A 24416-nucleotide genomic window follows, 5' to 3' on the forward strand; every position below is an offset into this window, starting at 1 on the left:
GTTGGGAAGAGATTTTTGATGTACCTATTTAATGGTACATGGTTTATGAATTGACACGCAAACAACGCCGGATTCAAAACTTCAAATTTTTCAATTGAAATTATTATAATAAATTCTTGCAACCAATAGAATGTTATATATATGGGGGATACAATCTTCCCACCTCTGCTGATTTTGCTGTGAGGAGGCAGAGTCATTAGATTATTTTGGAACTGTCCATATGTAGCTTGTTTTTGATCAAAGGTCCAGGAATGGCTGAAGAATTGCAATATTTACCTAGAACTAACGCTGCAGATAGCAATACTGGGTGATTTAAAAAGTCATAGTAAATCAATAATATAATAATTATTTTAGCAAAACATTTTATCTTTAATTTACAATCTGTAGAAGCTATGAGAATAGAAAGGTTCAGTACTTTTGTGAAGCATCACAGCACAGTTGAAAAATATATGGCAAATAGAAATCCAAAATGGATGGGGTTAAGAGATAGGGGTTGAATGGAGCTGAAGGGTGGGACTAATAACAACAAGATAACCAATGTAAAACATAAACGTAAAATGTTTATAGGTTCAGATATGTTGTGAAATAGCACAGTTACAAATAGAAATCAGACTGGATGGACATCAGAAATAGAGGAAGGACTAAAAACAAAGAAAATATAACTGTTGTAAAATAGATTGTGACTGTAAAATGTTTATAATATGTATAAACTGAAGGTAGAAGCTTAAGTGTTATTGTTTATTAGTTTACTCCAATTGGGGGAGGGGTGGTAGGGTTTGCGGGGAATAATAAAGGTATATTCTAAAAAAAGTATGTATATGTATGAATGTTTATGTATACATAAACTCAGAAAAAAAGAAACGGCCCCTTTTCAGGACCCCGTCTTTCAAAGATAATTCGTAAAAATCCAAATAACTTCACAGATCTTCATTGTAAAGGGTTTAAACACTGTTTCCCATGCTTTTTCAATGAACCATGAACAATTAATGAACATGCACCTGTGGAACGGTCGTTAAGACACTAACAGCTTACAGACGGTAGGCAATTAAGGTCACAGTTATGAAAATTTAGGACACTAGAGAGGCCTTCCTACTGACTCTGAAAAACACCAAAAGAAAGATGCCCAGGGTCCCTGCTCATCTGCGTGAATGTGCCTTAGGCATGCTGCAAGGAGGCATGAAGACCGCAGATGTGGCCAGGGCAATAAATTGCAATGTCCGTACTGTGAGACGCCTAAGACAGCGCTACAGGGAGACAGGACGGACAGCTGATCGTCCTCGCAGTGGCAGACCACGTGTAACAACACCTGCATAGGATCGGTACATCCGAACATCACACCTGCGGGACAGGTACAGGATGGCAACAACAACTGCCCGAGTTACACCAGGAAGGTACAATCCCTCCATTAGTGCTCAGACTGTCCGCAATAGGCTGAGAGAGGCTGACTGAGGACTTGTAGGCCTGTTGTAAGGCAGGTCCTCACCAGACATCACCGGCAACAACGTCGCCTATGGGCACAAACTCACCGTCGCTGGACCAGACAGGACTGGCAAAAAGTGCTCTTCTCTGACGAGTCGGGTTTTGTCTCACCAGCGGTGATGGTCGGATTCGCGTTTATCGTTGAAGGAATGAGCGTTACACCGAGGCCTGTACTCTGGAGCGGGATCGATTTGGAGGTGGAGGGTCCGTCATGGTCTGGGGCGGTGTGTCACAGCCTCATCGGACTGAGCTTGTTGTCATTGCAGGCAATCTCAACACTGTGCGTTACAGGGAAGACATCCTCCTCCCTCATGTGGTACCCTTCCTGCATGTTCATCCTGACATGACCCTCCAGCATGACAATGCCACCAGCCATACTGCTCGTTCTGTGTGTGATTTCCTGCAAGACAGGAATGTCAGTGTTCTGCAATGGCCAGCGAAGAGCCCGGATCTCAATACCATTGAGCACGTCTGGGACCTGTTGGATCGGAGGGCAAGGGCTAGGGCCATTCCACCCAGAAATGTCCGGGAACTTGCCGGTGGAAGAGTGGGGTAACATCTCACAGCAAGAACTGGCAAATCTGGTGCAGTCCATGAGGAGGAGATGCACTGCAGTACTTAATGCAGCTGGTGGCCACACCAGATACTGACTGTTACTTTTGATTTTGACCCCCCCTTTGTTCAGGGACACATTATTCAATTTCTGTTAGTCACATGTCTGTGGAACTTGTTCAGTTTGTCTCAGTTGTTGAATCTTGTTATGTTCATACAAATATTTACATGTTAAGTTTGCTGAAAATAAACACAGTTGACAGTGAGAGGATGTTTATTTTTTGGCCGAGTTTATATATATGGGTATGTATGTGTATGTACAGTGGCTTGTGAAAGTATTCACCCCCTTGGCATTTTTCCTATTTTGTTGCCTTACAACCTGGAATAAAAATTGATTTTTGTGGGGTTTGTATCATTTACACAACATGCCTACCACTTTGAAGATGCAAAATATTATTTAATGTGAAACAAACAAGAAATGCAACAAAAAAACAGAAATCTTGAGCGTGGATAACTATTCACCCCCCCAAAGTCAATACTTTGTAGAGCCACCTTTTGCAGCAATTACAGCTGCAAGTCTCTTGGGGTATGTCTCTATATGCTTGTCACATCTAACCACTGGGATTTATGCCCATTCTTCAAGTCAAAACTACTCCAGCTCCTCCAAGTTGGATGGGTTCCGCTTGTGTACAGCAATCTTTAAGTCATACCACAGATTCTCAATTGGATTAAGGTCTGGGCTTTGACTAGGCCATTCCAAGACATTTAAATGTTTCCCCTTAAACCACTCGAGTGTTGCTTAAGCAGTATGCTTAGGGTCATTGGAACCTCCGTCCCAGTCTCAAATCTCTGGAAGACTGAAACAGGTTTCCCTCAAGAATTTCCCTGTATTTAGCACCATCCATCATTCCTTCAATTCTGACCAGTTTCTCAGTCCCTGTCGATGAAAAACATGATGCTGCCACCATGATGCTGCCACCACCATGCTTCACTGTGGGGATGGTGTTCTCGGGGTGATGAGAGTTGTTGGGTTTGCACCAGACATAGCGTTTTCCTTGATTGCCAAAAAGCTCAATTTTAGTCTCATCTGACCAGCATACCTTCTTCCATATGTTTGGGGAGTCTCCCACATTCCTTTTGATGAACACCAAACATGTTTGCTTATTTTTTTCTGGCCACTCTTCCGTAAAGCCCAGCTCTGTGGAGTGTAAGGCTTAAAGTGGTCCTATGGACAGATACTCCGATCTCCGCTGTGGAACTTTGCAGCTTCTTCAGGGATATCTTTGGTCTCTTTGTTGCCTCTCTGATTAATGCCCTCCTTGCTCTCTTGGCAGGTTTGTTGTGGTGCCATATTCTTTCAATGTTTTAGTAATGGATTTAACGGTGCTCTGTGGGATGTTCAAAGTTTCTGATCTTTTTTTATAACCCAGCCCTGATCTGTACTTAATTTATGATCGCCTGATAAGACATTAAGTCTATTTATAGAAAAATATATATTATTTATTCCACCTTTAAACTGCAATACCAGAGTGGGCCTGTAGGTGCAGTGGAAAACGTGCTTCCAGACCGGAACCCTGGGACCTTGAGTGAGAGCGAAGTCCTGCATCTTGCTCACACTGAGGTATAATAACAACTAGAGACTGTGACCAAGATGTCCGACCGTTGTTTTCAGCGTAATTCTTTAACGTGTCGAATGCAAAGGATTTACTTCAGACACCGGACAATGCCCAAATCCTTGTCATTCGCATGAAGAAGAGACAGAGATATAGGGGACGTAGGTCGGGGTGCCTTGTAAGAATCCGACAGTGATTGGCTAACCCGCCTCTACCATCCGTCCTATTAGCCAACGTGCAATCATTGGATAATAAACTGCATGAGCGCAAAACTCTCCTACCAACGGGACATTAAAAACTGTAATATCTTATGTTTCACCGAGTCGTGGCTGAACGGCGACATGGATAACATACAACTGGCTGGGTTTTCCGTGCATCGGCAAGATAGAACTGCTGCCTCCGGTAAGACAAGGGTTGGTGGTTTGTGTCTATTTGTCAATAACAGATGAGGCATGACATCTAATATTAAGGAAGTCTCAAGGTTTTGCTCACCTGAGGTGGAGTATCTCATGATAAGCTGTAGACCACACTATTTACCAAGAGAGTTTTCATCTATATTTTTCGTAGCTGTCTATTTACCACCACAAACCAATTCTGGCACTAAGACCGCACTCAACGAGCTGTATTAGGCCATAAGCAAACAAGAAAATGCTCATCCAGAGGCGGCGCTCCTAGTGGCAGGGAAACTTAAATCCATTTGACCTAATTTCTACCAGCATGTTACATGTGCTACCAGAGGGGAAAAAAACCTCAAGAAGTTCTGGAAAACAATTAAAAACCTGGAGAACAAACCCTCATCCTCACAGCTGCCCATGTCCCTTAATGTTGATGATGTGGTTGCTACTGACAAGGAGCACATGGCTGAACTCTTTAATCAACACTTTATTAAGTCAGCATTCATATTTGACCCAGCCATGCCTCCTTGCCTGTCCAACATTTCCTCATCTCCCACCCCTTCTAATGCGACTAGCCCCGATGCTCCTCCCTATTTTCCCCTCCCCCGCTACAACGTTTCTCCCTGCAGGTGGTCACTTAGTCCGAGGTGCTAAAGCAGCTCCTTAAACTTGACCCAAAAAACAATCTGTGTCAGATGGTTTAGACCCTTTCTTCTTTAAGGTTGCTGCCCATATCATCGCCAAGCCTAGCTCTGAACTTTTTAACCTGTTTCTCCTCTCTGGGGAAGTTCCCATTGCTTGGAAGGCAGCCACGGTGCATCCTTTATTTAAAGGGGCAGATCAAGCTGATCCTAACTGTTATAGGCCAATTTCCATTTTGCCCTGGTTATCAAAAGTATGGAAAAACGTGTCAATAATCAACTGACTGGCTTTCTTGATGTCTATAGTATTCTCTCTGGTATGCAATCTGAACAATCAGAACATCTGCTGTCTCAGCCACTGCCTGTCACCAAGGGAGTACCCCAATGCTTGATCCTAAGCCCCACGCTCTTCTCAATTTACATCAACAACATAGCTCAGGCAGTAGGAAGCTCTCTCATCTATTCATATGCAGATGATACAGTCTTATACTCAACTGGCCCCTCCCCGGATTTTGTGTTAAACGCTCTACAACAAAGCTTTCTTAGTGTCCAACAAGTTTTCTCTGCCCTTAACCTTGTTCTGAACACCTCGAAAACAAAGGTCTTGGGGTCACCTCATACAAGTACTTGGGAGTATGGCTAGAAGGTACACTGTCCTTCTATCAGCACATATCAAAGTGGCAGGCTAAAGTTAAATATAGACTTGGTTTCCTCTATCATAATCGCTCCTCTTTCACCCCAGCTGCCAAACTAACCCTGATTCAGATGACCATCCTACCCATGCTAGATTACGGAGACATAATTTATAGATCGGCAGGTTAGGGTGCTCTCGGCTAGATGTTCTTTACCATTCGGTCATCAGATTTGCCACCAATACTCTTATAGGACACATCACTGCACTCTATACTCCTCTGTAAACTGGTCATGTCTGTATACCCATCGCAAGACCCACTGGTTGATGCTTATTTATAAAACCCTTTTAGGTCTCACTCCCCTCTATCTGAGATACCTACTGTAGCCCTCATCCTCCACATACAACACCTGTTCTGCCAGTCACATTCTGTTAAAGGTCCCCAAAGCACACACATCCCTGGGTTGCTCCTCTTTTCAGTTCGCTGCAGCTAGTGACTGGAACGAACTGCAAAAAAACACTCAAACTGGACAGTTTTATCTCCATCTCTTCATTGAATCTTGGATACTCTTACTGACAGTTGTGGCTGCTTTGCGTGATGTATTGTTGTCTCTACCTTCTTGCCATTTGTGCTGTTGCCATCTGTGCCCAATAATGTTTGTACCATGTTTTGTGCTGCTACCATGTTGTGCTGTTGCCATGTTGTGTTGCTACCATATTGTTGTCATGTTGTGTTGCTACCATGCTGTGTTGTCATGTGTTGCTGCCATGCTATGTTGTCATCTTAGGTCTCTCTTTATGTAGTGTTGTGGTGTCTCTCTTGTCACGATGTCTGTTTTGTACTATATTTCGATTTTATTTTTTATCCCGGCCCTTGTCCCCGCAGGAAGCCTTTTGCTTTTTGGTAAGCCATCATTGTAAATAAGAATTTGTTCTTAAATGACTTGCCTAGTTAAATAAAGGTGAACTATGTATATATATTCTAAATCCTCAACACGGTGGCCCCTCAGGGGTGCGTGCTCAGTCCCCTCCTTTACTCCCTGTTCACCCATGACTGCATGGTCAAGCACGACTCCAACACCATCATTAAGTTTCCTGACGACACAACAGTGGTAGGCCTGATCACCGACAACGATGAGACAGCCTATAGGGAGGAGGTCAGAGACCTGGCAGTGTGGTGCCAGGGTAACAACTTCTGCCTCAACATGATCAAGACAAAGGAGATGATCGTGGACTACAGGAAAAGGAGGGCCGAGCATGCCCCCATTCTCATCGACGGGGCTGTAGTGGAGCAGGTTGAGAGCTTCAAGTTCCTTGGTGTCCACATTACCAACGAACTATCATGGTCCAAACACACCAAGACAGTTGTGAAGAGGGCACAACAAAACCTATTCCCCCTCAGGAGACTGAAAAGATTTGGCATGGGTCCCCAGATCCTCAAAAAGTTCTACAGCTGCACCATCGAGAGCCTTCTGACTGGTTGCATCACCACCTTGTATGGCAACTGCTCGGCCTCCGACCACAAGACACTACAGAGGGTAGTGCGTACGGCCAAGTACATCATTGGGGCCAAGCTTCCTGTCATCCAGGACCTCTATACCGGGCGGTGTCAGAGGAAGGCTTTAAAAATTGTCAAAGACTCCAGCCACCCTAGTCATAGACTGTTCTCTCTGCTACCGCACAGCAAGCAGTATCGGAGCGCAAAGTTTAGGTACAAAAGGCTTCTTAACAGCTTCTACCCCCAAGCCATAAGACTCCTGCACAGCTAATCAGATGGCTACCCGAACTATTTGCATTGAACTCCCCCCCTCACATTTTTACCCTGCTGCTACTCTGTTTATTATCTATACATAGTCACTTTACCTCTACCTTCATGTACATATTACCTCAATTACCTCGACTAACCTGTGCCCCCACACATTGACTCTGTACCGGTACCCCCTGTATATAGAGTCAAAGTTAAAGTTAATGTTATTTTATTGTTGCTCTTGAATTTTTATTTATTTATTTTTTATAATTTTTTACTTCAGTTTATTTATTAAATACTTTCTTAATTCTTATTCTTCTTAAAACGGCATTGTTGGTTAAGGGCTTGAAAGTAAGCATTTCACTGTTGTGCATGTGACAAATCTAATTTATTTTGATCTACTCACTTTCGCCGATTCACGGACCATCTATATCCGGATTGCATCCGATTTACACAACCCAACTTCACACATGCATTAGCACTCAGTGCGCACAGGGAGTAGCGCGAGCTGCGACAACGTCATCCAAAAACATGGCAGACATTAGATGAATATAAAATGTTCATATCTTCGACTGTGAGTGATGTTTTGTGCACAAACATGATAACCAAAGTGTCTTATTAGGAATTTTGAAATCTAACTTCTCTATGTTCAATACCGGAACCCTGGCCCCTTGCTCGCTCATCGCAATGGTGTGTTTGAGCAGTAATGATAGTGAAGCTGACTGTAGACATAAGTTGGGGAGGTGCATCTGTGACAGCCGAAAGTCAGTCACTGTAGTCTAAAGTGGTTTTCCAACAGCAAGGCTCAGATCAACATGGCAGTGTCAACATAGCTGCTATTGTGTACGTTTTTCTTTATAAATACCTTTGATCTATAAAGTTCATAAAGAAAATCTATATTACGTCTCATGTTCTATCCAGATGTCTAACAATGCCGCTGCAGCCTCCAGGAGAGGAGTCTTTCAAGCTCATGGTGATGGTGAAGAAGAGTCGAAACAACCCAGTCATAGCTACATGCTGAGTGACTTTGACTCAGACCCCAGCACAGACCCTGGATCTGAGACTGACCTTGACAGTGAAGAAGCAGAATTAGACACACATAAAGAGAGTGCCACAACTGGTCCAGAACTCACTGAATTGAGAGATATAGGTAAAGGCCCACAGACCAATGTCTATAAAGAAGAGGTGTACATAAGTACTACACACACCCAGCCTAAAACCAAAGGAGAGCTCCACATTCACTCTGTGTTGTAAGTAGGTTAAGCCTTGTGTGTCTGTGTGTGTGTGTGTGTGTGTGTGCAGAGATACCCATCCAAACTAATTATTAAAATAAACTACAAAGTACTGTTGCCAAAAAATGTGTTTGTATTTTAAAACACAGAAAATACAAAAGTCGATTTTACTTTTGTACCTAATTCACCCCATTATCCTTGCTCTGGAAGTGCTTTCTTTCAAGCTCCTCCACTCATCCACCAACACCTCTCATGGCCTCACACGATAGTGCCATAAGACTTCTGATACCAATGCATTACATTTGGGATTGTAGGGCCCAAGAAATTGTGATCCGCTATTAAAAAATCCTTGTAGAAACGTTTTTTTCAGTATTTTGAAGATTTTCTGAAGTATCTTGTTACAAATTACATGGTGATTTTTTTCACTCCTTTCATATACAGTGCATTCAGAATGTATTCAGACCCCTTGACCTTATCCACATTGTGTTAGATTACAGCCTTATTCTAAAATGGATTAAATACAAAAAATGAACGGATCAAGGTACAGAGAGATCCTTCATGAAAATTTGCTCCAGAGCGCTCAGGACCTCAACCTGGGCGAAGGTTCACCTTCCAACAGTACAACAACCCTAAGCACACAGCCAAGACAACGCAGGAGTGGCTTTGGGACAAGTCTGAAGTCTGTCCTTGAGTGGCCCAGCCAGAGCCCATACTTGAACCCCATCGAATATCTCTGGAGAGACCTGAAAATAGCTGTGCAGCGACGCTCCTCATCCAACCTGACAGAGCTTGAGATGATCTGCAGAGAAGAATGGTAGAAACTCCCCAAATACAAGTGTGCCAAGCTTTAGCGTTGTACCCAAGAAGACTCGAGGCTGTAATCGCTGCCAAAGGTACTTCAACAAAGTACTGAGTAAAGGGTCTGAATACTTATGTAAATGTGATGTTTCAGTTTTTTATTTTTAATACATTTGCAAAAAATACTAAAAACCTGTTTTTGCTTTGTCATTATGGGGTATTGTGTGTAGATTGATGAGGGGGGAAAACTATTGAATCCATTTTAGAATAAGGCTGTAATGTAACAAAATGTGGAAAAAGTAAAGTGCTCTGAATAGTTTCTGAATGCACTGTACAAATGACAAAATACTCTGTGTGTATCTGTGTGTGTGTGTGTGTGTGTCTACATCAAAAATTTCACAATATGCACTGACAATTGACAAATATCCAGAGGTGTGAAGGCCTTCTCCACCTCCATCTCTCTGTCCATGTCTCAGGGAGTGTGGGAGTGAGGTGATGACGTGCCAGTTCAACAATGAAGGGACTCTGTTGGCTGTTGGTCTGAGTGACGGAGCCATCAAGGTATCGGACTTGAACACCTTTTCTGGATTTATGTTCATTAAGGCACACTGTAACAAAACGTTTTGCACCGGACAATGAAAACAAATGTTTGATAGTACCTCCCCACAATATATTTTTCCTTTTCCTGCCTAATGAACACAACCCCGTTGATATGTGGCCGACCAATTGACGTGTAGGAGAATGATAAATTATAGATCCGTCCTTGGGACGTCTGAATTAATTTAACTCCATCTGTCTTTTTCAGCTCTACAGTATGGACAATGGGAATTTTCTACAGACACTAAGGGACAGCAGCAGCATTCTGTCCTCTCTACCAGTTACTGCACTACGATTCACTCTGAGCTCCCAGTCACGTTGTCTCCTGCTGGCTACCTGTGAGTAATACATCTTACTCCCATAGAAATAGAATTACTAGAATGGACATTCAAATTCAAGTCAATGGGTGGACCTGGCTGTTAGTGATACATGTTAGCCCTCTCCGAGGGCCCCTCTCCTGAACAAACATCACTTGTCCTAAAGGGTCACACACTCATAGAAATAGAATGACTAAAATGGGAGAAGCCCCTCAGACCAAGGCAGTTAAGTGCACTCAAGGGTACAATCAATATGTAGACCTGTAATTTCTAATACGTTGACTTGGCAGGAGAGAGAGAAGATTTTAGGCCATGGTGTCGTTTAAGTAATAAACATCTTAGATGCAAGGGCATGGTACTAAATCATGTTTCTTCAATCTCAAGTTAGACATTCTCAATGATGTATACATGCATCATTACAAACGTTGATTGATATGAAGCTGATACAACTTTCAGTTGAACAATGAGTACGGTGAGAGTTCTGCTACTTTGTCATGTTTCTGGTACAGTGATGTTCCGCATTTTGAGCCAGTAGAAGATTCAACTGTCACGAGTTCCTAGGGCCTCTGACAATTCTGCATCCTGTATGATTTGAGGCACATGGTGATGGAAAACACTTGTTTACTTCAGACTTTTTATAGTTATGTGTAAGCAATTACTCGTGTTTCCGAGTTACGCAGGTTACTCGTGCTATGATTGTAAGCAAAGATATGTGAGGATATGACATCCGGGACGTCTTGGCATCCGGCTTTGCTCCTCCACAATGCACCAGTTTTGGGGAAGCTACTCTGAAAATATAGTTTACCAAGCTACCAATTACTTCACACTAGAAGAGGTTTTAAGCTACCCTAAAGCTACCCTTAAGAAAAATATAGTATACTTACTAAAGTTACTTAGAAAAAGTAGTTCACCACATCCAAACTACTTTGTGAAGAATTATCATATGTAAATCTGAAATGTCATAAACTACAAATTGCAAGAACAGATCACTTTGGGGTCATACTCTATGTTTAGATCATGTGTAATTTAGCCTATTAAACACACAAAAAAGTTAAAATTAGGCAGGTCTGATGCCGAAAAAGAAATAAAATGATCGTCTAGACTTTATTTTTTACAAAAAGAGTAGTGTGTAGTTCCAGTAGTTAGCTACAGTACTACATGGCAAAAAAAAGTCATTAACTACTGACACCCGTGAACACTGTGGAACTTGGTTGAAAAAACTGTTTATGTGCCATGGTTTACCTAAAGCCTGGGTACACAGGCTCCGGCGATCAGTGACAGTTCCACTTGGGGGTACTGTTGTCACAACAAGCCTCACTTGGTTTAGGCGGGAAGATGCGTTCCGGTAACTGGCTGGCACAAAGCGCTGGACCGCACGCATTAAATATAGACATAGAAAAAACGTTATCATGTTGGTTACCTCACCGACCCGTCGTAGGTACAGGCGACAAAGCGCTTAGTAACCTAGCTGGGAATGGGACAGACACAGGGCTCTACAGTGTAGCTATTTTACTCGCAAATGAGCCTAAAAATTGATGTGTGCAAACTAAAAAAGACAAGTATGAGCACATGTGCAAGTTGTGATTTGTAGCAAAAATAAATGCTGGCGTAGCTATTTTCAAAGTATTTCTGACGTTTTGCCTCATAGCTGGTAGCTAATCGCAAAAATAACTGTGGATCCCATCAATTGAATCTTACAGCACTGGCGCACTGTGAGTGAAGGGCTGAAAGATACATTTTTAGCATAGAAGTTGGTCGAATTTACCCGAAAGTCTACTAAAGTGTGACTTTGTCCTCATGTTTCTTGGCTATTTATAGCGTTTTGGTCACACGCTAGGTTGTTTGTCAATGTTAGTTTGAGCTCGCTTAACTATTAGCAAAGAGAAGAGATGTTGGAGAATCTCGACAGACACACCACGCTAACGGCCCACCCCTTAAAGGGGCAGCTGATCATTTTTGTCTCACCTAAATTACTGAATATTTGAGGGTACATTGTGCTTGATTGAGCGTGGAACACTCCCCAAAACGTTTATTCATGCACTTTTCGACATTTCTTATCATAAAAACACTCTTCCTCAAATACTTTCATTGTGCTCCTAAATTTATTTGTGTGAGCCTACATTTTTTGACATAGGAGCAGATGTGCTTCTTGTAAAAATGTCAGCGTAGAGCCCTGAGACAGCTCTGAAAAACTGACCCCTTCTATTCTAACATACAGGGGTGAATCATAATTGACTCTAATTCCCAGGAATGAAAAGCATTGAGCTGACAACAGACAGCTCATTTCAGGGATCATATGAACCACAGAGACTGTGTGTGGGATAATAGCGTGGTCGTGTCCAACCCTGCTCGTTCCCTCGACTCCGCTACCAACAACTAATCGCCCATAGAGCCCATAACCTGTATCACTGGACACTATTAGGGATTTGCGTCAATTCAAATTTGGTATCAGGACAAAATGTGATTCAGAGTCACCGAATATACTTTAAGTATTTTTATTAAACTCAAGCGATGAATGGTAAATGCAATTTTCGTATATACGGGTTCTCCGTATCACCTCGCATGATAGAACAGAGAACTGGCAGGATGTAAGTAAACAGCTGTTCTTATACTGTGACAGATGTAGTTCCAACTCCTCTGTTGGCCTATCACAGTAGAGGCTGAGCGTGGTTTAAACTTTGCTCAGCCTATCGCCGGCGCTCAGACTGGTCCCAGCCTCTTGGCGCTCTTTGGTGTCCGGCGCTGTTGCTGTGCAGATTACGCTCCCTCACCCCAGAGACTGAGGTCAGACAGCTCTGCAACAACATTGTCTGAGCTATTTGCACCTGCATACAAAGCACACTGTTCTCGCTCAAGGCTAACCACAGCTTCCCAGCACACTTATCTGGGGCTAACTGTTACTTCCAGCACACACACACAGACACCCAGGCGCCCAGGCCAACAGTTGCTAATATTCAATCACATGTGATATAGCATTGGGTTATAGTGCAATAAACACAAATCCTAACAACACTTAATAGGGACAAGTGAGCTACAGGCAGGAATCAGCAATGAATACAAATAATGAACCATCTATGGGGAAAGGACACCTCCTTGTGGCCAGAGACCCTACTTATTACTCCCACCCTGGAGAGATTGATATACCCCTTAAACCCTGTGGAACGCGGGGTAGCAGAGGGGGCAGCATTAAACATGGACAAGCTTTTTTACATATAGTAACAGTCAAAAGTTTGGACACACCTACTCATTCAAGGGTTTTTCTTTATTTTTACTATTTTCTACATTGTAGAATGATAGTGAAGACATCAAAACTATGAAATAACACATGTGGAATCACATATTTTAGATTTTAGATTATTCAAAGTAGCCACCCTTTGACATGACGACAGCTTTGCACACTCTTGGCATTCTCTCAACCAGCTTCATGAGGAATGCTTTTCCAACAGTCTTGAAGGAGTTCCCACATATGCTGAGCACTTGTTGGCTGCTTTTCCTTCACTCTGCAGTCCAACTCATCCCAAACCATCTCAATTGGGTTGAGGTCGGGTGATTGTGGAGGCCAGGTAATCTGATGCAGTACTCCATCCCTCTCCTTCTTGGTCAAATACCCCTTACACAGCCTGGAGATGTGTTTTGGATCATTGTCCTGTTGAAAAACAAATGATAGTCCCACTACTAAGCGCAATCCGGATGGGATGGTGTATCGCTGCAGAATGCTGTGATAGCCATGCTGGTTAAGTGTGCCTAGAATTCTAAATAAAGCACAGACAAAGCATCCCAACACATCACACCTCTTCCTCCATGCTTCATGGTGGTAACCACACATGCAGAGATCATCCGTTTACCTACTCTGCGTCTCACAAAGACAGTGGTTGGAACCAAAAATCTCAAATTTGGACTCATCAGACCAAAGAACAGATTTCCACCAGTCTATTGTCCATTGCTTGTGTTTCTTGGCCCAAGTAAGTCACTTTTTATTGGTGTCCTTCAGTAGTGGTTTCTTTGCAGCAATTCAACCATCAACGCCTGATTTACGCAGTTTCCTACGAACAGTTGATGTTGAGATGTGTCTATTACTTGAACTCTGTGAAGCATTTATTTGGGCTGCAATCTGAGGTGCAGTTAACTCTAATGAACTTATCCTCTGCAGCAGAGGTAACTCTGGGTCTTCCTTTCCTGTGGCGGTCCAAATGAGAGCCAGTTTCATCATAGCGCTTGATGGTTTTTGCCACTGCACTTGAAGAAACTTTCAAAGTTCTTGCAATTTTCCGTATTGACTGACCTTCATGTCTTAAAGTAATGATGGACTGTCGTTTCTCTTTGCTTATTTGAGTTATTGCCATAATATGGACTTTATCTTTTACCAAATAGGGCTATCTTCTGTATACTATACCTTCTCACAACACAACTGATTGGCTCAAATGCAAATATGAACTTTTAACAAATCACAACGGTTAATTGAAATGCATTCAAGGTGACTACCTCATGAAGCTGGTTGAGAGAATGCCAAGAGTGTGCAAAGCTGTCATCAAGGCAAAGGGTGGCTACTTTGAAGAATCTCAAATATAAAATATATTTTTTGATTTGTTGAACAATTTTTGGTTACTACATGATTCCATGTGTGGTATTTCATAGTTTTGATGTCTTCACTATTATTCTACAATGTAGAAAATAGTAAAAAAATAAAGAAAAACCCTTGAATGAGTAGGTGTGTCCAAACTGGTACTGTACGTTGTGTTTCCGTGAGACTGTATAGCCGTAATGAAGCCTGGCCTATTTACGGGCACAGGGGGCTCTGGCAATGGCTGACGTAGTACCCCATTTGGACCATAACCAAACGTGGGGGCACTGTTGTCACAGTATTTTGGGGGGGAGGGGCGCACTGCTCAGTCAGACCCGTGCCAATGCCCCTCGCTCTGGGGGTTACCCCAGCCAAGTGCTCGGGACCTGCTTCCTCATTGGAGGTGCAAGTAAACCCTGCTTCCTCCAACTCCAGGAATTGAAAATAGCATTGGGGTGCCATAATGCTGGGGGAAAGCTAATAAGATTCACTTGCTGGAAGTTAAGCATGTTAACCGACGTTAGCCAGGAGGCTTTTTAGTCTAAGGTAGGCTAGCTAGCCTCTTTGACCACAGCACGGCTCGTTTAAAATAACCAAGCGACTTAACGCTACATAAGAGATGTACTGTACCCCAGAAACTCTACTGTAGGGAGGGAGGAATAGCTAGTAATAGCTAGCTCGCCTCGGCGAGTAGCCAACCTGGCTAGCATACTGCGCAGCACTTGTTTAGCCTGGTTTCACCTACAGTTGAAGTCCAACTTGTAAGTCGCTCTGGATAAGAGCGTCTGCTAAATGACTTAAATGTAAATGTAATGTAAATGTAAGTCGAAAGTTTACATACACTTAGGTTGGAGTCATTAAAACTCGTTTTTCAACCACTCCACAAATTTATTGTTAACGAACTATAGTTTTGGCAAGTTGGTTAGGACATCTACTTGGTGCATGACACAAGTAATTATTCCAAAAATTGTTTACAGACAGATTATTTCACTTATAATTCACTCTATCACATTTCCAGTGGGCCAGAAGTTTGCATACACTAAGATGACTGTGCCTTTAAACACTTTCTGTCAAACTTAGAAACGTGTAATATCTGAAAATCTTAACCATATACATCATGGTTGGACATGTCTCCTGTCAGATGCCATGGTTGCCCTTAGTTTGAAGATGTAATCCAGAGACAGGTGTTTTCTCCATCTCCTTAGCTATCACACTCGAATTCCACTGATTTCAAAACGCGGTCCTCCAGAAAGTGGAGAGCATAAACGTAACGTTAGCTAGCGAGCCAGCCAGCTAACATTAACTAGCAAACAGTGCACTTTAACTTGACATTAGGTTTATGCAGTTTTGCTACCTGATACATTTTTAAAAAATGCGTTCAACAGGATTAACTAGACATACTGTTTAGCTGAAGTACACAGAAGCATGCTACAGTTGAAGTCGGAAGTTTACATACACTTAGGTTGGAGTCATTAAAATTTGTTTTTCATCCACTCCGCACATTTCTTGTGGTTAGGTTAGGACATCTACTTTGTGATTTACACAGATAATTTTTTCCAACAATTGTTTACAGACAGATTATTTAATTATAATTCACTGTATCACAATTCCCGTAGGTCAGAAGTTTACATACACTAAGTTGACTGTGCCTTTAAACAGCTTGTAAAATTCCAGAAAATTATGTCATGGCTTTAGAAGCTTCTGATAGGCTAATTGACATCATTTTAGCCAATTGGAGGTGTACCTGTGGATGTATTTCAAGGCCTACCTTCAAACTCAGTGCCTCTTTGCTTGACCTTTGCAGACCTCCACAAGTCTGGTTCATCCTTTGGAGCCATTTCCAAACGCCTGAAGGTACCACGTTCATCTGTACAAACAATAGTACGCAAGTATAAACACCATGGGACCATGCAGCCGTCATACCGCTCAGGGAGGAGACGTGTTCTGTCTCCTAGAGATTAACGTACTTTGGTGTGAAAATTTCAAATAAATCGCGGAGCAACAGCAAAGGACCTTGTGAAGATGCTGGAGGAAACAGGTACAAAGGTATCTATATCCACGGTAAAACGAGTCCTAAATCGACATAACCTGAAAGGCTGCTCAGCAAGGAAGAAGCCACTGCTCCAAACTGCCATAAAAAAGCCAGACTACGGTTTGCAACTGCACATGGGGACAAAGATTGTACTTTTTGGAGAAATGTCCTCTGGTCTGATGAAACAAAAATAGAACTGTTTGGCCATAATGACCATCGTTATGTTTGGAGTAAAAAGGGTGAGGCTTGCAAGCCGAAGAACACCATCCCAACCGTGAAGCATGGGGGTGGCAGCATCTTGTTGTGGGGGTGCTTTGCTGCAGGAGGGACTGGTGCACTTCACAAAATAAATGGCATCATGAGGATGGAAAAGTATGTGGATATATTGAAACAAATTCTCAAGACATCAGTCAGGAAGTTAAAGCTTTGTCGCAAATGGGTCTTCCAAATGGACAATGACCCCAAGCATACTTCCAAAGTTGTGGCACAATGGCTTAAGGACAACAAAGTCAAGGTATTGGAGTGGCCATCACAAAGCCTTGACCTCAATCCCATAGAACATTTGTGGGCAGAACTGAAAAAGTGTGCAAGCAAGGAGGCCTAAAAACCTGACTCAGTTACACCAGCTGGAGGTCAGGAGGAATGGGCCAAAATTCACCCAATTTATTGTGGGAAGCTTGTGGAAGGCTACCCGAAACGTTTGAACCAAGTTAAACAATTTAAAGGCAATGCTACCAAATACTAATTGAGTGTATGTAAATGTCTGACCCACTGGGAATGTGATGAAAGAAAGAAAGCTGAAATAAATCATTCTCTCTAATATTATTCTGACATTTCACATTCTTAAAATAAGGTGGTGATCCTAACTGACCTAAGGCAGGGAATGTTTACTAGGATTAAATGTCAGGAATTGTGAAAAACTGAGTTTAAATGTATTTGGCTAAGGTGTATGTAAACTTCCAACCTTCACCTGTACATATTCAGACCCTTTGTTATGAGACTCAAAATTGAGCTCAGGTGCATCCTGTTTTCATTGATCATCCTTGAGATGTTTCTATAACTTGATTGGTCTCCACCTGTGGTAAATTCAATTGATTAGACATGATTTGGAAAGGCACACACCTGTCTATTGTTAGGTTCTAATTCGTAGTAAAAAAACTCTATGAACACTATGAAAGCTTAACCAAGTTTATTATTCCCAGAGGATCAATACAGCTGCATTAGACAAAACCATTTTCACACAAGCACTGATATTTAACCGTTCCTCATAGGCTGAGAAACATCATTCTTTACTGCTAGGCAGGACACTAGTGATAAGCCATAAACATTTATATCTCCCTTAAGGTGACCCGACCTGACCTCAACCCCCTCCATCACTAATCCATGGCTCTCTCCCCTTATCAATGCCTGCCAGATGTAATCACTTCCCTGCACTCAACACATTCCAAGCTTAATTGCACACACTATATACCTTCCTCCTATAACCATTAACTTCTGGTGTAGACCGTCTAAACCACACCACTCCATTAGTGACATGAATAAGTATATTTTCATATTCTCAGAACCCAACAGTTTAAGGTCCACAGTTGACAGTGCATGTCAGAGCAAAAACCAAGCAATGAGGTCGAAGGAATTGTCTGTAGAGCTCCAAGGCAAGATTGTGTTCGAGGCACAGATCTGGGGAAGGGTACCAAACAATTTCTGTGGCATTGAAGGTCTCCAAGAACACAGTGGCATCCATCATTCTTAAATGGAAGAAGTTTGGAACCACCAAGACTCTTCCTAGAGCAGGCCGCCTGGCCAAACTGAGCAACTGGGGGAGAAGGGCCTTAGTCAGGGAGGTGACCAAGAACCCGATGGTCACTCTGACGGAACTCTAGAGTTCCTCTGTGGAGATGGGAAAAACTTCCAGAAGGATAACCATCTCTGCAGCACTCCATCATCAGTTATTTATGGTAGAGTGGCCAGACTGAATCCACTCCTCAGTAAAATACACATGACAGCCCGCTTGGAGTTTGCCAAAAGACACCTAAAGACTCTCAGACAATGAGAAACAAGATTCTCTGGTCTGATGAAACCAAGATTGAACTCTTTGGCCTGAATGCCAGGCATCACGTCTGGAGAAAACCTGGCACCATCTCTACGGTGAAGCATGATGGTGGCAGCATCATGCTGTGAGGATGTTTTTCAGCGGCAGGGACTGGGAGACTAGTCAGGAATCACACAGCCAAGACAACGCAGGAGTGGCTTCAAGACAAGTCTCTGAATGTCCTTGAGTGGCCCAGCCAGAGCCCGGACTTGAATCCGATCAAACATCTCTGGAGAGACCTGGAAATAGCTGTGCAGTAACGCTCCCCATCCAACCTGAAAGAGCTTGAGACGATCTGCAGACAGTAATGGGAGAAACTCCCCAAATGCAGGTGTGCCAAGTTTATAGCGTCATACCCAAGAATACTCGAGGCTGTAATTGCCAAAGGTGCTTCAACAAAGTACTGAGTAAAGGGTCTGAATATGTATGTAAATGTGATATTTCTGTTTTTATTCTTTATACATTTTGTAAAGATTTCAAAAAACTGTTTTTGCTTTGTCATTATGGGGTATTGTTTCTAGACTGATGAGGGGGAAAAAAATCATACATTTTTGAATAAGGCTGTAACGTAACAAAATGTGGAAAAAGTCTTTCCAAATGCACTCTAAATACTTTATTCTAGTCATGTCTCATCCTATATAACTACTGTTGTACGTATACTGTCTATACACACCATTATATGTTGATATGTTTATATACATTATATGTATATATATATTTATGTATATATTTGTATTCCAGTCTCTAGCATCGTTCTGATATTTCTTAATAAAAACATGTAATAATATTTGGATTATGTGAGTTGTTTAAAAAAAATTATTGCTAGGTATTACTGCAGTGTTGGTGCTATCTCTTCGAGTAGCCTCCCATACCCCAGAGCGCACAGGAGCCAGGTTGGGAGCGGGCAGCCACCACATACCCCACGCCCACTTAGACAAGTCCTTTGCTCCGACCACCAATCCAACTCTGCTTCCTGCACCTCGGCTAGGCCGGGAAAGGAAAGTCACCATCGGTATTTCCAAGATTTCTCAAGAAATCTTTCCAAAGAGTTTGTACGCAGTACGTGGCAATGCACACAGAGAATGGTTCGAGCGAGGGCTGCCTGAGAGTGTTCCAAGCCAAGACAAACTATACATAGATCTATACATAGATCATGAGTGTCTTTCAGAGAAATGTTATAGTCACATGACTGGGGACATGATCTCGACCCCGAACCCAGCTTGTAGCCATCGTCGTCTCTGTCGTTTTCTTAGCCATATTACTCATTGCACCAACAAATTGAAGAATAAGTAATTGTTTGTGATTAGAAGACTTATGAAAACAAGTACAAAATTCAGCACACAACGTCCAGGGGCTGAGCACACTCTACCACTATAAAACAATCTAGTTTTCCAATTGTTTGTTTTACTAGCGTGAATCGTTCTTGTTCACACCGACGTGAAGAAAGGAATAATTGAAGGAATGAATCCGAGCCTCATGCTTATCACCTGTGGAAGGTGGCCTTGTCAGGCATGATTGTATATCCTTCAACCGAAGCAGCGAGAGTGTGACTCCCCATAGTATGTTGTACTGAAATAGACCGATTGAAAGAGCGCTATTGATAGACATGCATCATTGGGATTCTCTAATATACAGAAAACGATAAAAGTATCTATTTCATGTACAGTATGTTTCGTACTTTGGGTCTCCTGGATCCCAGACCACAGACAAACCCAGTCATTGATGGTTAGCTCTGCATGAAGTCCCCGCCCCGACCGCCAGTGACACAATCTAGCTTTCAGCTTCAGCGCACACACAGTATTCCCTAGCGTGGGGCTGCAGCTGAGGCTAAATTCCTTAACAGCAGCAAAATGTGAAAACTGCAAGGGTGTGAGTACTTTCTCTAGGCACTGTGTGTGGTGAATCCCACTAACTAACACATAATCATGCATCGATGTCAATGGGAGAAATAAGGATTCTCCTCTGTATTGAAATGGACAATTACCAACTCCTTCTCTCCTGTGTCGCTTTCTCGAGATGCCAGCGGCATTGTGAGGAGCTGGTACGTGTGGGGAGGAGAGTGTTTGTGGGGGGTGAGAGACGTGGGGGAGACTGGAGGTGGAGAGGGAGGAGGTGGACAGAGACAGACCCTCTCTCTCTCCGTCTCTCCCTCTGGAGAGAAAGCAGCCACAGGGGGGTCCGACTCAGCCATTCATCTGTATGACCTCTCCACTCACCAGAGACTGATGACCTGCAAGGCCAGGTGGGTAAAATATTAGTAATCCCTGAAAACAACATTTTCTACAATAGATTTTTTTCCTGATGTGGAACATTATGACAATTTTATCATTATTTAAAATAAAACATTTTAGTGTGCCTGAGTCTGGTGTTGTGGTTAGCCCCCCTGACCCCGGACCAAATATACTCCTAGCGAAGTGGGTGCTAATTCTGTTTTAGCACTTCTCATCTGTCTATTCCAGTGCTGTCAAATAAATACAAAATATGTGTGAAGGTTGGAACTCCGATCTTCCTTTACAAAATAAACACATTTTGAGTCACTTTAGGTCGTTGTTTCAACCAGTATTTATTTTCCACCATTTTATTTTCAGCTCCACAAGAACAGTTATGGATGGACATTGTTTTCGGGTTTTCGCAGTGACTTTTCACCCAGAGATGGAGAGAGAATTCATCTCTGGGGGTTGGGACAACACCATACAGGTAACAATCGCAGTTTACTGTATAAAATCCCAAAATCTTAAAAAGCTTGATTTGTGGTTTGTAAAAACTAGTCTGGTCTGGTAACTAGAGACCGCATTCTAACATTTGTTCTAGGACAGGGGTGTCAAACTCGATTCCTGGAGGGCCGTGTATCTGTTGGCTTTTGTTATTTATGTTATTTATTGTAAATTCATATTCAGTTAAGACCTAGAGCGGTGACAATGACATTAGTTGATCAATGAAGTACAAGGTAGGAGTGCTAACCTGCAGACACATGGCCCTCCAGGAATTTCGTTTGACACCCCTGTTTTAGGAGATCAATTTAGAAACTGCCGTGGCAAGCAAGACGATTTTTCCAGTGAAAGTCATTCAATTCAATTAATTCAATTTATTTAAAACATCTGTCTGATAATATTTGTCTTCTCACAGTTTTGGGATACCAGACAGCAGCACTCTGTCAGGTAAAACTGTAATTGTTTTATTTGTCTTCAATCATTATGGTTTATGCGTCAGGATTATGGTGTATGCATCCAGATTAGCCATGGACAGATTTTTATCAGGCATTATCTTTGTCTACCCTGCTTTTAGGATGCTTTCGGGTCCTCACGTGTGTGGTGACACGCTTCAGATCGACCCAGCTGTCAATCACATCCTGTCTGGCTCCTGGAGGAAGGACAACGCACTGGAGGTGACAACAACAGCAACAAACAAACAGGGTTGGGTAGTAACGGATTACATGTAACAGGGATGACGTAATCAGAATACAAAAATTAAGTCACAGCCCAGATAACTTTTGAAAAATGTGCAGACATATTACAGTAAAAAATTTAATTAAAAACACTTGATTCAACTTGTCAAGGGCTTGATGATTATTTGACGAGTAGAATCAGGTGTGCTTGTCTAGGGCCACAACAGAAATATGTACTGTTGGGGGTACTCAAGGACCAGAGTTGGGAAACAGTGTACTAAACTGTTATAGTATTTAAATGAATTATTTAAAATAAAATGTGGGTTAGGAAAGCTTTCACTGGAAATTGACAGTGCAGCTGACCTCTTAGCCGTGACGCCAGTAAATCAAGAAGATGCAGGAGGAAGTTGAACCAGCACTTGCACAAGATTGATGGTTCCCACTAGCTACAGTGTATATGGTTAAAATGTATGAAAACAAAAATAAGCTTTTTTAAATTAAATCCTTAATTTAAGGATAGGGTTAGGCATAAGGTTAGCAGTGTGTTTAGGGTTAGGATTAAGGTTAGGGTTAGGTTTCAAATCAGATTTTAAGAAGAGAAATAGGTTGGGTTTATACTTGTCCAGATAGTGACGACCAAGATTGCTGGAGGGTTATTTAGAGATTGAATTTACACTGAATATACCAAACATAAGGCCCATGTTGACTCCAATGCTTCCCACAGTTGTGAGAAGTTGGCTGGATGTCCTTAGGGTGGTGGACCATTCTTGATACACACGGGAAACTGTTGAGCATGAAAAACCTAGCAGCGTTGCAGTTCTTGACACAAACTGGTGCACCTGGCACCTACTACCACACAGTACCATGTTCAAAGGCACTTACATGTTTTGTCTTTCCCATTCACCCTCTGAATGGCACACATAAACAATCCATGTCTCAATTGTCTCAAGGCTTAGAAATCCTTGTTTGACCTGTCTCCTCCCCTTCATCTACACTGATTGAAGTGGATTTAACAAGTGACATCAATAAGGGATCATACTGTACCTTTCACCTGGATTCACCTGGTCATGAAAAGAGCAGGTGTTCTCATGTTTTGTATACGCAGTGTATCTGTTTGCAGCATAAACTGAGAAGGCAGTTGCAGGCTAACCAAGGATAGTCATCCAGAAGTAATCAGATTTTATTCAGTACATACTGAGAGGTTTAGGGTAACCTTTTTCTCATGGTTAAAGGTTAGAGATCTGTCTAGTTACAGTAAGTCACATAATCCCGCAATCATTGTCTCTGACTTTGACAACATATTATTATTGTCATCTTAATACAAAATAGTTTTCCCTCAGCTCAGTTACTGTAACTTTACACAAACGTTAACAATTGTTTTCCTATTTTAATCAATGTGATTATTATCTCCATATTGATACCAGGACATGACCCTAAAACTATAGGTTATTACACAATGTATTGGGACATTTGGGTGCCAAAGTGGGTGCAGACAAGACAGCTGCAATGCATGCATATGCATAGCGTGCATACTTATCTCTCTCTTGCACTCTTTCTCTCTCTCTTTTAGATCTGGGATTATGTCTCAGGTCAGAAAGTGACTGAAGTGCCACATGACTACCAAGGAGAGAGCAAAGTGAGTCCATCAATATAGCCACACAAAAAATGATCTAAACCTCAACTACTATTCCAAAGGTTATATCTAGAACTTAATCAGGTGTTTCGGCTGTCCCCATGGGAGAGCCCTTTGAATAACTCTTTTTGGGTTCCAGGTACAACCGTTTTCAATTCCACGTAGAACCCTTTCCACACAGGGTTCTACTTGGAACCAAAAAGGTTCTACCTGGAAAACACAAGGGTTCTTCAACGGGTTATCCCATTGGGACACCCAAAGAACCGTTCTGGAATGATTTGTTCTAAAAGTGCTTGTGTCAAATTGTTGTTCACACAGATCTACACATGCCATTGGCTTGGCCAGGATCATATCGTGGCCGCTGGGAGCCAATCAAATATGCTGAGAGTCATCAACCGGTGGACTATGACGGTTAGTATATTGGTATTTTAGGTACAGTATAAAGTAGCAAAGTTTATAATTATGTAGGAATTCTTGTGAAGTAAGATGTCTTGCACCTTTGTTCAAGCCTATTATTGCGCGGTGAGTCGATTATACAATAAGCAAAACTGAGAGAAGCGATAAAATATTTATTTTTGCACTTTATAAACCAAAAATGGCACTCAACAGTTTACTTGCCATTTTACAATGGGCACCTCTTAGCTAGCAACTGTTTACCTTCCTCCTACAGCATGTTGTTGTTATACCCTCTGATGTTATAGTAAAAAAGAAAAT

At 42.2% G+C, this 24416-nt stretch overlaps 1 protein-coding gene across 4 annotated transcripts in view; it reads left to right on the forward strand.

Annotated features, from left to right (window-relative positions):
* LOC139569630 (WD repeat-containing protein 38-like) overlaps nt 1-24416 on the forward strand; it is a 42367-nt gene that overhangs the window by 16602 nt on the left and 1349 nt on the right. For 2 of the 4 annotated variants that reach the window (XM_071391023.1, XM_071391022.1), the window contains exons 2-10: nt 7980-8308; nt 9565-9649; nt 9894-10023; nt 20701-20926; nt 21273-21381; nt 21811-21842; nt 21970-22069; nt 23640-23705; nt 24021-24113. In XM_071391023.1, the coding sequence (XP_071247124.1) occupies nt 7980-8308; nt 9565-9649; nt 9894-10023; nt 20701-20926; nt 21273-21381; nt 21811-21842; nt 21970-22069; nt 23640-23705; nt 24021-24113 (1170 nt within the window). Of the gene's footprint in view, nt 1-7979; nt 8309-9518; nt 9650-9893; nt 10024-20700; nt 20927-21272; nt 21382-21810; nt 21843-21969; nt 22070-23639; nt 23706-24020; nt 24114-24416 lie in introns of all 4 variants that reach the window. The other 2 variants (XM_071391024.1, XM_071391025.1) reach the window with 2 other exon arrangements.

The sequence above is a fragment of the Salvelinus alpinus genome, chromosome 3, assembly GCF_045679555.1.
Source record: "Salvelinus alpinus chromosome 3, SLU_Salpinus.1, whole genome shotgun sequence".
In the NCBI taxonomy this organism is placed as follows: domain Eukaryota; kingdom Metazoa; phylum Chordata; class Actinopteri; order Salmoniformes; family Salmonidae; genus Salvelinus; species Salvelinus alpinus.